General features: G+C 48.6%; 1 protein-coding gene across 8 annotated transcripts in view; it reads right to left on the reverse strand.

The window, feature by feature from the left end:
• DIXDC1 (DIX domain containing 1) overlaps positions 1-13,733 on the reverse strand; it is a 79,723-nt gene that overhangs the window by 31,993 nt on the left and 33,997 nt on the right. For 5 of the 8 annotated variants that reach the window (XM_070426056.1, XM_070426060.1, XM_070426055.1 and 2 more), the window contains 4 exons: positions 13,031-13,156; positions 10,083-10,314; positions 9,420-9,527; positions 472-584 (listed from right to left, as the gene is read on the reverse strand). In XM_070426056.1, coding sequence (XP_070282157.1) covers positions 472-584; positions 9,420-9,527; positions 10,083-10,314; positions 13,031-13,156 — 579 coding nt within the window. Of the gene's footprint in view, positions 1-471; positions 585-5,591; positions 5,965-9,419; positions 9,528-10,082; positions 10,315-12,019; positions 12,054-13,030; positions 13,157-13,733 lie in introns of those variants that run through there. The other 3 variants (XM_070426059.1, XM_070426058.1, XM_070426063.1) reach the window with 2 other exon arrangements.

A 13,733-nucleotide genomic window follows, 5' to 3' on the forward strand; every position in this document is an offset into this window, starting at 1 on the left:
ACAGAGGAAGGAGAAGTCTAAACAAAGGGAACTCCTCGTGGTCCTTTCTGTAGCCCTCATACCAAACCTGATGTAGACCTGCTCTCTACTGTACGTTCTCACAGACACCTCAGCAACTCCTCTATATTCCTGGCCCTAAATTAAGCAAGAGAAGGGCTGAAATTATTTGAATAACACAGAAATCATAAAATCTATTTATGTGAACAAGGCTTCCGACTGTTCCAAAGTCATTTCCTAATTCATAGGCAGGCGGCTGAGGAACAGCCTGTCTATACGGCTGCAAGATTTTTGACAGCTAGGACATCGGAAGTGACATTCTCTAAGGGGGTAACTACGTTCGTTGGCTCTAAAGCATTAGAGCCCTGCAGAGCTGAGCCTGCAGACACAGACTATGGAGAGGCACAAGGATCCCCAAACTCTTCAAGCTGAGAGCTATTCCTTGAGCCAACCCAGGCACCCATGAAATAGTACCTGTCCTGTTCTCTATTCCTCCAGAGGGAACAATCACAAACTCTGCCTTCTCCTCCGACTGGGTGATAATGGATTCGCTCTTCGCACTGTGGATAGGACTGGGTGAAGTCAGGCTGTGATAAAAGGAAGAGAAACAATTATTATGAACAGCTGTTTAGAAGCCAACTTTCATTAATTAATCCCAGAGACATGTTTTTTTTAAAGTTTTGTTTTTCACACACACACACACACACACACACACGCACACACACACTGAGTGGCCAGATTATTATGACCACCTGACGTTTGTAGGCAAATTAGCAATAATTTCACACTGAAGTTGCTAGAGGGCCAGACCATTATAAACAGGGAAGCAGGTTGTTTACCACGACAGTAGAAGTGATTTTTTTCTGAAGATAGGGGTAAACAACGTGATTTAACAGCCTTTGAACATGGGATATATTTGAACGTGAGTGGCCAGATTATTATGACCACCCCATTAGTACTTCGTTGGGCCACCTTTTGCCTTCAATACTGCAGCGATTCTTCTTGGCATTGACTCCATGAGATGTTGAAAGGTGATGCAAGGAATCTGACACCATGCCTGATGAATAGCACTGTCCAGTTCTGTGAGATTTGATGGTTGTGGAACCAGCTGCCTGATGGCTCTTTTAACTTTGTCCCACAAATGTTCAATTGGATTGAGATCTGATGATTGTGGGGGCCACCTAAGCAAGGTAAAGTCTCCCTCATGTTCTTGAAACCACTTCTGCACAATATGAGCACCGTGGCATGGCACATTGTCTTGTTGGAAGAAGCCATCTCCATTGGGATACGCCATCAACATGATAGGGTGAACTTGATCAGCAACGATACTTAGGTATGTTGTGCTATTCAGACGTTGTTCCACACGAATTAAAGGGCCCAAATCATGCCAGGAAAACATGCCCCAAACTATAACACTGCCCCCACCAGCTTGAAGGGTTGTACTCATGCATGTGGGGTGCATGCTTTCATGCTGTTTGCGCCAAATTCTCACTCTGCCATCTGCATGATGCAACTGGAAACGTGATTCATCGGACCACATGACTTTTTTCCAATGCTCAACAGTCCAAACCTTGTGTTCCTGTGCAAATTGGAGATGTTTTGTCTTGGTAACTGCAGACAGCAAAGGTGTTCGAACAGGCCTTCGGCTTCCATATCCCATACGATGCAGTGTACGGCTAATTTGCCTACAAATGTCAGGTGGTCATAATAATCTGGCCACTCACGTTCAAATATATCCCACGTTCAAATGCTGTTAAATCGTATTGTTTACCCATATCTTCAGAAAAAAATCACTTCTACTGTCATGGTAAACAACCTGCTTCCCTATTTATAATGGTCTGGCCCTCTAGCAACTTCAGTGTGAAATTATAGCTAATTTGCCTACAAAATGGTCAGGTGGTCATAATAATCTGGCCACTCAGTGTATATTTGTGTGTATTTGTATTTGTGTGTGTGTGTGTGTGTGTGTGTGTGTGTATTTCAGAGAGGAAGGGAGAGAGGGAGAGATAGAAAATCAATGATGAGAGAGAATCATCAATCAGCTGCCTCCTGCATGTGCCCTACTGGGTATGGAGCCCGCAACCCAGGAGTATGCCCTTGCCCAGAATTGAACCCGGTACTCTTCAGTCTGCAGGCTGACACTGTATCCACTGAGCCAAACCAGCTAGGGCCCAGAGATATGTTCTTATCCATCTTACTCCTACTGCCTAAAACAGTACCTGGCCCACAGTAAGAACAAATATTTGTTGAATGAATAAACGTGTTGAATGAAATGAAAGTTGAATGAATAAATGATCCAGTCCTAGGAAATCTTTTACACAACAAGGCTGCCTTGAAGCTTAATTCACTGAGAAGAAATTTATCAGAATTGGTAATCTAGCATTTTAAAGAGCTTCTGGGGTTTTTTTGTGTGTGTTTGTTTCTTTTTAGTCCTTACCCGAGGATATGTTTTTATTGATTTTAGAGAAAGTGAAGGGAGAGTGAGAGAAACATTGATGTGAGAAACAGCTATTAGTTGCCTCTCATATGCATCCCAACTGGGATTGAACCCCCAATCTAGGTATGTGCCCTGACTGGGAATCAAACCCACAACCTTTTGGTGTACGGCTGACGCTCAACCAACTGAGCCACCTGGCCAGGGAAAGATTTGTTTTGTTTTTTACTCACTACCATTACCATCCTGGGCCCAAGTTTGGAGACTGATATAGTATGTGTTTTACTATCTTTGAATACTTGAAGGAAAATCTGTTTCCAATATACTGATCCTTCACACACACAAGCAATACCAGCAGAGTAATCACACCAAATCAGCTCTGGGCTGATGCCAAAGGAGAGGAAAGAGTGGAAGGTGCCTCAGCAGGGAGAAAGTGCTGGGGTGTGGACAGCACCAGGATGGACAAAGGAGCAGCGATACATCAATGAAGCTAGGACATGATAAGGAAAAGGGTAACAGGTCAAAAGGGGACACCTGCTTGGGCATGGTAAAGGTTTACTTGATTTACTCCCAGAGTTACTTCTATGTCTGCCACACTAGTTTCAAACTGTCATGAGCAACTCGCAACAATTCTTAAGTTCTGATATAATTACTGGCCTTGGAAGGAACTGTTCGGGTTTGGGGGGAAATGGAATTTTAAATCTCCAGAAGAACAGCAAAGCTATGACAAGCCGGGGATGTGAGGCTGAAGCTCGCAGCTGCAGAGCCCGTTTCTCTGCATTGCACCTTGAGCACATCGGCACTGAAACACTGTCAAGGGCCATGGGGGCTGCAGGCCCAGCCCCCTCTCAGGAATTCTTTCCAGACCCATCACCTAGACAACAGGGACAGAGTCTAGGATTCACTGACCCACTTAACATGCCCCTGACGTCTCCCAGGCTAATCCTCACAGCCACGAGCAGGAGTTAACATTTCTTCTTTCTAGAAACCAGTAAAAACAAGAGGCAAGCACAGAAGAGGTGCCTAGAGAATTCAGAGCCCCTGAAGCAACCTGAGGACTAGGTTCTCATCCTCCTCGTTGTCCAAAGTTTAAAGGCTTCAGTGGGAATGCCCTCAACCAGTAATACATTCTCATCCTTATTAGAACACATAAAAAAATTTAAAGTTGTTGCTTCTTCAACGAATTTAACCAGACCTATAGATCTACAACCCAAACAAGCAAGGGGGGTGAAGAGTGGCAAGAAATGGTATTTAGAAAAGGTAATTGCGCCCTAGCCAGTTTGGCTCAGTGGATAAAGCATCAGCCTGTGGACCAAAGGGTCCCAGGTTTGATTCCGGTCAAGGCCAGGTACCTTGGTTGCAGACTCCTCCCCAGCGCAGGCCCTGTTCGGGGCTCCTGCAGGAGGCAACCAATCAATGTGTTTCTCTCACATCGATGTTTCTCTCTGTCTTTCCCTCTCTCTTCCACTCTCTCTAAAAGATCAATGAAAAAATATCCTCGGGTGATGATTTAAAAATAAATAAATAGAAAATAAATGAGTAAATAAATAAAGTGTAATTTATTAAAAAGAGAGAGAAATTTCTTTTTTAAAAAAAGATAGAAAGGTAATTGCTTTATAGAATTCTCTTATCCACCTTTCGCTACTTAGGAAATCTGACTTCCAAGCCAACATGCATTAGCTGCTGGAACAGCACTAGTCTAGGGGGACTACCTATAATAATAAAAGTGTAATATGCTAATTAGACCGGACAGCCAAACGACCTTCCGGATGACTTTCTGGACAAAGCCGGGGCTACGAGGGCCGAGCCCCTTGCACAAATTTCATGCATCGGGCCTCTAGTGTTATTTATAAAGAAACAGATTTAAGCCCTAGCTGGTTTTGCTCAGTGGATAGCGCGCCGGCCTGTGGACTAAAGGGTCCCGGGTTCAATTCCAGTCAAGGGCACATGCCCGGGGTTGCTGGCTCAATCCCCACTAGAGGGTGTCCAGGAGGCAGCCAATCAATGATTCTCATCATTGATGCTTCTATCTCTCTCTCCCTCTCTGAAATCAATAAAAATATATATATTTTAAAAAGAAACAGATTTATGACTGCTCAGGCCTCAGCATTCGCCTTCCTATAGCAATTGGGATCCATGTGCCGAAAGAGGCCTGAAACAGCTGCTCTTCTTTGAGAACGAAGACACTTCCTCAGCTGACAAGGTGCTGTGGTTGACGTGTCCCACCGGCTGCATTTGGACGGACCACGGTGGGTGATGTGTGAGACGGGGTGAGTTGGGAGGGTGGTGTGAACCAGGGCGCTGGAAAACTGCTTTCCTAAAAGCAGAGACGCATGCTCAGCTCCACCTTCTCGCTCCTGAGTGAGCTGTCTCCCACATAAGGGCAGAAGGAGGCGGATGTCTGCATATCCAAACCCACTGGGGGAGTGGCCGAGCAGCCAGAAGAAAACAACATTTTTCTTTCTTGAATTGAGGCTGCCAGCGTGTGAGGCCAGAGAGCTAAGACCATGGCACTGGATGGCCAAGTTAAAAGAGAAAGGACGGAGGAAGAAAAATCCTGAGGCAAGAAGAACCTCATGAATGAGGATGGTGCATTAGGTCCTCTGCCTCAAGCCTGAGAAAAGTATTTTCACACTAATTACATGCTATAGGCTCTGCCCGATTCCCTTTGAAGCCCTATTTCATAAGCAAGTAATCCCCTACCTGCCATCATAATCCTCTCAAATCAGGGAACGAGTGATTATAAATCAGGTCCCACCGATACACTTAATCCCCACAGGTTTAACGTCCCTCCAATCTTAATGTATCAGAAAGGGCCATAAGAAAGGGCCACAGGAAAAGGCGTCCTGTTCCCCCCTGAAGTGCCTTCCCTGAGCAGAGACAAGACAGGGTAAAGGGCCACTCCTTCCCCTACGCTGGCCCAGCTCCCTCACCGCTGCATGTTATGGTGATAATCCCAGCGCCCTCACCGCTGCATGTTATGGTGATAATCCCAGCGCCCTCACCGCTGCATGTTAAGGTGATAATCCCAGGCCAGCAGCCCGTTCTCCCCATACAGCGCCCCCACCATCCGCGTCCATCTCCGGCCACCGGCACCCTCCCGCCGGGCTCTGCTCCCACCCAGGCCCCCACCTCCAAAGCCCAAGTGGCCTCAGCTCACCATTTGACTTGCGTCCCTCCCATGGTCCCCTCCTGGCTCCGGGCTCAGCGAGCCTGCTTCCCTGGGTGAAGCGGGGGGCTGAGCGTCACAGCGCCCCCCGATGCGGGCATGTCTCCCCGAGCGGGGGCAGGCCGACTCCCCGAGCCGCCGGCCGATCGCGGGAGAGACGGGGGAGGGCGGAGAGGCCGGCGTCCCGGCCCCGGGGACCGGGATGCTCCGGGGCTGCGGCGCGCGTTCGGTCCCGGCAGCTCAGACGCGGCCGCAGCCGGGGCTGGGCGGGACCGCCTCCCCTCGCAGGCTGCGGGCACCGGCGGCCGCATGGCGGGCTCCGCGGCCGCGCGGCTGGGGGCATGCCCGGGGCGCGGGCATCTCAGCCCATCTCCGACCGGAGACGCTCCGCGGCTCGGGCAGCGCGGCCGGCCGAGTCCCGGGCAGCGGCGGACGGGCGGGGACCCCGGCTTCGCAGCGCCTCCCCCGCCCCTCCCGGCCCCGCCCTGCCGCCCTCCCCGCCCCCCTTCCCCCCCCCCACCCCCGGCGGCCACCCGCGGCCGGCAGCGCCTGCTCGGACCCAGGCGGAGCCCCGCGGGGGCGCGGCAGGGCGGGGGGCCGGGGAGCACCCGCCGGGCAGGCCTGGCCCTGCGAACCCCGATCTGTACACGTTGCCTTCTCCACCCTGGGCCCTCCCTCCGTGGACGCGGAGGTCGGGGTAGGTAGAAGCCCGCTTCGGAGGGTGCGGTCTCCCCCGGAAACCGCGGACGCCCATCTCTCCCACCTCCCCTCCCGGCGTTTCCGAGTGTGCTCTGCCCACGAGGGATCGTTTTGCCGGGACACGGGGAGAGGCTGGCCTGAGGTCTTGGAAGCAACAGGCGGCAGGGGGTCCCTCGAGGAGGGGGCAGGGAATTGGACACTGAGGGCTCTTTCCAATCTTAACCTCCGGTTCCGAGTCCCATCCCGGGGTCTCCTGGCTTTCGTGGTCACTGAGCCATGAGATGGGCTCCCCCGAGCAAGGGTGGAGGGAGGGAGCAGACTGTGGCCAAGCCCGCTGGGTCCCAGGGAGCAAGCCGAGGAAAAGGCAGGGTGCTGACTGAACACCCTGACAAGGCGAGTGAGAGCTCAGCTTAGCGGTTCTCAACCTGTGGGTCGCCACCATCGGAAAACACATATAGCACATCAGATATTTACATTACAATTCATAACAGTAGCAAAATTACAGTTATGAAGTAGCAACGAAAATAATTTTATGGTTGGGGGTCACCACAACATGAGGAACTGTGTTAAAGGGTCGCGGCATTAGGAAGGTTGAGAACCACTGGAAGGAGTCAAAGACAGAAAGCGGAATGCACACTGTTCTCTGAGCCCCTCCAAGAAAACTGTCCCATCAGCCCACTGCAGTCGGATTTCCAGTGGGTCACTAACTCACACTCTCACTGTGGCTGCCCCAGTCTGAGTCCTGCCAGAGAGGAAGGAAGCAGGTGCTCTCAGGAAGAAATAGAGGCTCTCCCCTGACCTCCCCCCCGCCCCCCTCCCCCACCACCCCCCCAACCCTCACCCCCCCCACCCCCGCCCCCAGGCGCTGCCAGGCACTATCAGGCACAGAAGAGCGAAAGGCCTGTGGCCATGCAGGAAGCAATAGATCTCATTATACAACGAAACATCCTTTGACTCTGTACCAAGTGACAGTCTAGTAGACTCTAGAACAGGGGTGGGCAAACTTTTTGACTCGAGGGCCACAATGGGTTCTTAAACTGGACCGGAGGGCCGGAACAAAAGCATGGATGGAGTGTTTGTGTGAACTAATATAAATTCAAAGTAAACATCATTACATAAAAGGGTACGGTCTTTTTTTTTTTTTTTTTTTTAGTTTTATTCATTTCAAACGGGCCAGATCCCGTGGGCCGTAGTTTGCCCACGGCTGCTCTAGAAGCAAGCAAGGAAGAAATGGTTTGGATTCCCACTGAAAGCACATCTATTGCTTCATGGGTACAGGGTTTGCTTTTGGGGTGATGAAAATGTCTTCAAACTGGATAGAGGTGATGGTTGCAAACATTATGAAAGTACTAAATGCCACTGAATTGTACACTTTAAAATGATTCATGATTGCTGGGCCTGAGCGGCTCAGTTGGCTGAGCATCATCCTGTGCGCCGAAAACTTACAGGCCTGGGACACTTACGAAGGTCCCCCTCCACCCCCCCCCCCCCCCACCTCCGCCTTCCTCTCTCGAAGCATGTCCTTGGGTGATGATTTTTAAAAAGTAAAATGATTAATGGTTAATTTTATGTTTTGTGAATTTTATACATAAGAAAGCACATCTATTAAATGTGAACACTAAAGTTGAGCAAGGTTACCAGAATATTAAAATGGGGAAAGAATTGCATGTGACCTCCATAGACTAGGAAATGGTCCATCAAACTAAGATGGGATATTATGAGAAAAATAAATAAGAGGAAAAACACCAAAGACACATAAAGAGCTATTAGGCTTAACTAGAACAGCCTAAGCTGGATTGAGGTAGGAGACAAAAAAGGTCAAAAGATCATAAATTAAACATGATTCAGCAATGAAATGAAGTTGGTAAATAAGCTGACATGGTCTGGGGATGTGTTCATAGGAGCATGATTTACATAAGCCAGGAAAGCAGTCTTTTCCCGCCACTATACTTGGCATTGGCCAGGCTTTATGAGAGCACTGTGTCCTGTTTTGGTCTCCACACTTGGCTCTATGGTATACAGGCAGCCTTTCAGCTACGGTCACATATGTATTCTAATCATTAGCCCACTCAAATATGTACTAATCTGCCACAATTCCCAGCCCTATAAGTGAAAGTCGGAAACATTCTAATGCTCTAAGACAGTGGTTCTCAACCTTGCTAATGCCACGACCCTTTAATACAGTTCCTCATGTTGTGGTGACCCCCAACCATAAAATTATTTTCGTTGCTACTTCATAACTGTAATTTTGCTACTGTTATGAATCGTAATGTAAATATCTGATATGCAGGATGTATTTTCATTGTTACAAATTGAACATAATTAAAGCATAGTGATTAATCACAAAAACAATATGTAATTATGTATGTTTTTCGATGGTCTTAGGTGACCCCTGTGAAAGGGTCGTTGGACCCCCAAAGGGGTTGCGACCCACAGGTTGAGAACCGCTGCTCTAAGACAACTCTGCTCATTTTCTCTCTCTTTTTTTTTTTAATATATTTTATTGATTTTTTACAGAGAGGAAGGGAGAGGGATAGAGAGTTAGAAACATCGATGAGAGAGAAACATCGATCAGCTGCCTCCTGCACACTCCCCACTGGGGACGTGCCCGCAACCAAGATACGTGCCCCTGACCGGAATCAAACCTGGGACCCTTGAGTCTGCAAGCCGACGCTCTATCCGCTGAGCCAAACCGGCCAGGGCTGCTCACTTTCTCTTGCTATGAGTTTGATACAGCCCCCTCAGGCCATAACTTAGTTACACCCAGGCAATAAGCCAATGCAATGGAACTGGTTCTCATAAACACTGGCAGCTGATATACACCATCCGAACCTCCAGGCTGGACCATGGCAGGTCCCAGCACTGGCACTGTGGCTCTGCACAAAGCTTCCCCAGGTGGGAAATTCACAGCATGCCACCCTCCCCTCCTGCCAGCACAAAACCATGAGGCAGTGCTGAGGGCTACCCCTTTAAGGCCAAACATAATCGGAGGGAAAGAGAACGGGTTTAGGTGCCTCACGGCCTGCTGTGTTGCTACTTGAGGCTAAGAACCCCAAGACTCCTCAAGAATTCAGCTTTTGGCTAGGACTGGAGTGGTAAAAAGTCTGAGGCCACGGTTACCTGGAGCAGCTGGACTCCGACGGGGACCTTTGCTGCCCTTCGTACTGCTGCACCAGAGCTCGCACGCTCCAGTATGGATTCTCGATCTCCTCGTCCGTGCTGCTGTTCCTAAAGCCAGAGGACACCAGCAAAGGAGAAGGGTCAGTCCTGCACGTCCACTCAACAAGTACTGACAGGTGGCCCTCTCGTGAGCACTACAGGAAAGATGAATAAGGCAAAGCCCCTGCCTCAGAGACACTTGAAACCTAGCAGGGAAGATAGATACAAACACACATAACTTCACCAATCTTTGTAACACCTCGGGGGCATGCTTAGCACACACACAACCACCAAAGTATTTCCTGCCGTGCCTCTGGGGGCAGCTTGGCCTTCAGGATACTTCCAGGGAGAGACTCCCGCAGACATTGCTCCCAGTGAAGAAAACACACGGTGCCAACGGCATCTCTTCACAGTTCTGGGCACAGGAGCAACAGATTACCTATGTCATTCAACCACTTTGCTGACTACGAATAGAGCTCTTCAAAAGAAAAGGCTTTTCTCTTTCAAAGTGCTCTTTTCTGCAGCGTGGGGCTGTTTGGGTGATATTTTTATCTACTGCAGATAAGCATTTAAGGGAAAATATCAAAGACAGTCCAGTTTCCATGCCCAGATGCCCACCCTTACCTCTGTCTGTATCGAAAGACGTCCCGTCCTGACCGTGACATGTCGTGACACACATCAGCCAGAGCAGCAGCTGCTCCCTGGGCCACAGCCGTGGCACAGTGTGGCTGGTGACTCTGCAGAGGGGCTCTGAAGTCCCGTCCTTGGCTTACTGTCCTGCCAGAGCCGGGTTTGAAGTGAGCTGCCAAGGCAAGGACCAGCCGCATGATAGACTTCAGGTTTCCTTCCACAATATCTGGGGGACAGAACAGACCGAGAGGCCCTCAGAGGGAGATAGGGGGCTGAGGACTCATTCACTAAATACGCACTTGCTAGGGATGCAGGTGAGCGAGGCAGTCAAGCTCTCTGTCCTCACAAAGCCGTGTTCAACAGGGACACAGAAGACGTAAAAGCAATGACAATGAAGTATAGTAACATGTCATGATAGGAGAAGTACAGGATTCTTCGGGGGCTCCGAGTAGAAGCATCGTGCCTAGTCTAGAGGGCTCAGCATTCCGACAGGAAGTGAGCTCTAAGCTGAGACTTGGTTGATGAGTAGTGGTCCATCAGATGGAGGAGAAGAGGGAGCAGCAAGCATGAAGTCTAGAGGCAAGAGAAAGCATGACATACTAGAGCCTCGCTGTCGGGTGTGGGAGCCGCTGGCTACACTGAGCACTTAAATGGTAGCTATAGTCTGAATTGAAATGTGCTGCAAGTGTAGTATGTACTTAGCACGCGCACACCCAAAAAGGGAATGCAAAATAGCTCCTTAGATGTAGTACAAAAAATAGAATGTAATAGTTTACATTTTCAAATAATATTTTGGATATATGAGTTAAATTTTTTATTCAAACTGGTTTCACACTTTTTTCTTTTAATGTGGCTATTAGAAACTTTTACGTTATACATATGACTCACATTATACCTCTACTAGAGGCCTGGTGCACGAAATTCGTGCAGGGGGGGAAGTGTCCCCTCAGCCCAGCCTGCACCCTCTCCAATCCAGGACCCCTGGCTCCTAACCGCTCGCCTGCCTGCCTGCCTGATCGCCCCTCACTGCCCCCCTGCTGACCTGGTCATCCCTAACTGCTCCCCTACCGGCCTGATTGCCCCCAACTGCCCCCCCCTCCGCCAGTCTGGTTGCCCCCAACTGCCCCCCCCTGCTGGCCTGGTTGCCCCACGCAGCCTGCTGCTCAGTCGTTTGGTCGCCCCTCACTAACCGCCCTGCCGGCAGGGTCGCCCCACGCAGCCTGTTTGGTCGTCCATTCAGTTGCGATGGTCGCTTAGGCTTTTATATAGATAGATGGCACAGCTCTCCGGTGGAGGAGCTGAAAGAAGTCCAGCAGAGCTAGAACTCAGAGCACAGCAGGAGAGGGTGAAAGCTGAGGGATGAATCAGAGGTCAGGTCAGGAAGGGCACGATAGGCCATAAGAAGGACTTCGGATTTTATCCTAAGGACCCTCCGATGCAGTGGACTGCATGAGCATATGTACTCATGGTAAGATCATTCTGGCGGCAACGTGGAGAGCAGATGGGAAGAGGACAAACATCCATGCAGTGGGACTAAGCAGGAAGCCAGGTAAAAGAATACGAGGTCCTGAGTGGCAGTGTTCCCTAAAAATAGTTGACTTTAATGGGCCAAATCCCCAAGCCCACTCCTAATGGGGACCAGATGAAAGAGATTATCGCATTCTAAATTTGCCCTAGAAAAGAAAAAGGAATGCAGGCAGAAAAAAAATGTGATAGGTCTGGTGAAAGTTACTGTAAGGAAATTGGTAAAATTTTTTTTTTTTTTTTTAGTTGCATAGCCTTTTAGATATGCAAGGTTTTGAAAGGATTGATTGATACCTTCTACAGGGTGCTCTCAATGGTCAGCATCTACCCTTCCTGAATGACCCCAACACAGAGAACATCAGTAATAGAAACATGACAGGAGTGCGCCCTCTTGCCCCCGTTCTCACCAGAGTCACAGGTAACCAGGCCCAGAAACTGAGGCTGAAACAGAACCGGATTACAGTCAGTTCTAGAGAAATGACGAGAGGACTAGGGGGCCTGTGCTTTCCGAAGACAACTACACCCCTTCATCCTTGCAGCCTGGGCTCAAGGGGACTGAGAAGTGTCCCCTTCTGGCTGCGTGGCTACAGGAGAGGGCATGTGCTGAGATCACAGAGCCCTTCCATCTTACCAGGAATAGTCTGTGATGTAAAAAAAAAAAAAAAACGCTAGCCCTAACTGGTTTGGCTCAGTGGATAGAGAGCTGGCCTGTGGACTGAAAGGTCCCAGGTTCGATTCCTGTCAAGGGTACCTTGGTTGCAGGCAATCCCCAGTGGGAGGTGTGCAGGAGGCAGCTGATCAATGTTCCTCTCTCATCGATGTTTCTAACTCTCTATCCCTCTCCCTTCCTCTCTGTAAAAAATCAATAAAATATATATTTTTTTAAATCAATTACTGAGAGCTAGTCTGTTTAGGCCACCGTGGTTGGCAAACAGCAGCTCGCGGGGCTCTTTGGCCCCTTGAGTGTGGCTCTTCCACAAAATAAAAAAAAAATGCTAGAAAATATTTTCCATCTGGAAAACTGGATGGATAAAAATGTAGGCTATTATGATGTGAAATAATTATTTGTCATGAAACCATAGGATCAAAAACAAAGCTATCCTCATTTTTATTACTTAAACAAGAAATTCTAAAATCAGTATCCCAATTCTGTAATTTCTTCTCTATTAATTGTCCTACACACAGTCAAGCAGACCTTTATTCAATTAAAATGAGTAGGAAATTTCTATCTTCACCCAGGTTTCCAAAGCAGTAAAATTTTGATAATCACTCTGTCCCAATAACTTTCTTTACGGGAAAATGACATGAGGTCATGGGGCTAATCCTCCTCCTGTCTATCGGATCCCTTGACTACACAGTGAGCAATTGCCAGTAAAGATGAGTGTGCTCGTCCACCAAGAATGTGAAGAGGCACTGACCTTTAGCTGAAGTCTGGTGCATACGAATCTTTTTGGAGGCCACAAACTGTAGCACCTTCTCCACATTATTCTTCATCTCCTGTTGGTTTCTAGGACTCAGCTGTACCCCACTCAGCTTTTCTCCTGCTGTTAGAAGACAGAAAATATATGAAGTTATAAGGAGAAATAATATCAAACTCTCATATAGCCAGATACAGAGAAAGGGAATATTTGATGTAAAGAGTAAGATTTATATAAATATACAAGTGAGTTAAGCCTTAGTGTTAGTAATTTGGAATGGGGAGTAGAAAAATGAAAATATTTAGATGGCCTGCAAATTTTTAAAAAATGTATTTTTATTGATTTCAGAGAGTAAGGGAGAGGGGGAGAGAGAGAGAAACATCAGTGATGAGAGAGAATGATTGATCGGCTGCCTCCTGCATGCCCCCTAGTGGGGATCGAGCCCCCTGCAACCCAGGCATGTGCCCTGACCAGGAATTGAACTGTGATCTCCTGGTTCATAGGTTGATACTCAACCACTGCGCCACACCAGCCGGGCTGGTTTATGTTTTTAAAAGTTGACTCTGGGTAGTCATAGATTATGGAGGAAGGAAACAAGGAGATTAGTTAGAAAGAAAATGAAAAGACAAGGCAAGAGATAATCACGTTTTAGGCTAGAGTGAAAGAGCTGCCAGGTGAAAAGTCAGATAGTGGGTAGATTTTT

Source organism: Myotis yumanensis, unplaced genomic scaffold (assembly GCF_028538775.1).
Source record: "Myotis yumanensis isolate MYYU_CA2020_CCGP unplaced genomic scaffold, mMyoYum1.0.hap1 SCAF_10, whole genome shotgun sequence".
Classification (NCBI taxonomy): domain Eukaryota; kingdom Metazoa; phylum Chordata; class Mammalia; order Chiroptera; family Vespertilionidae; genus Myotis; species Myotis yumanensis.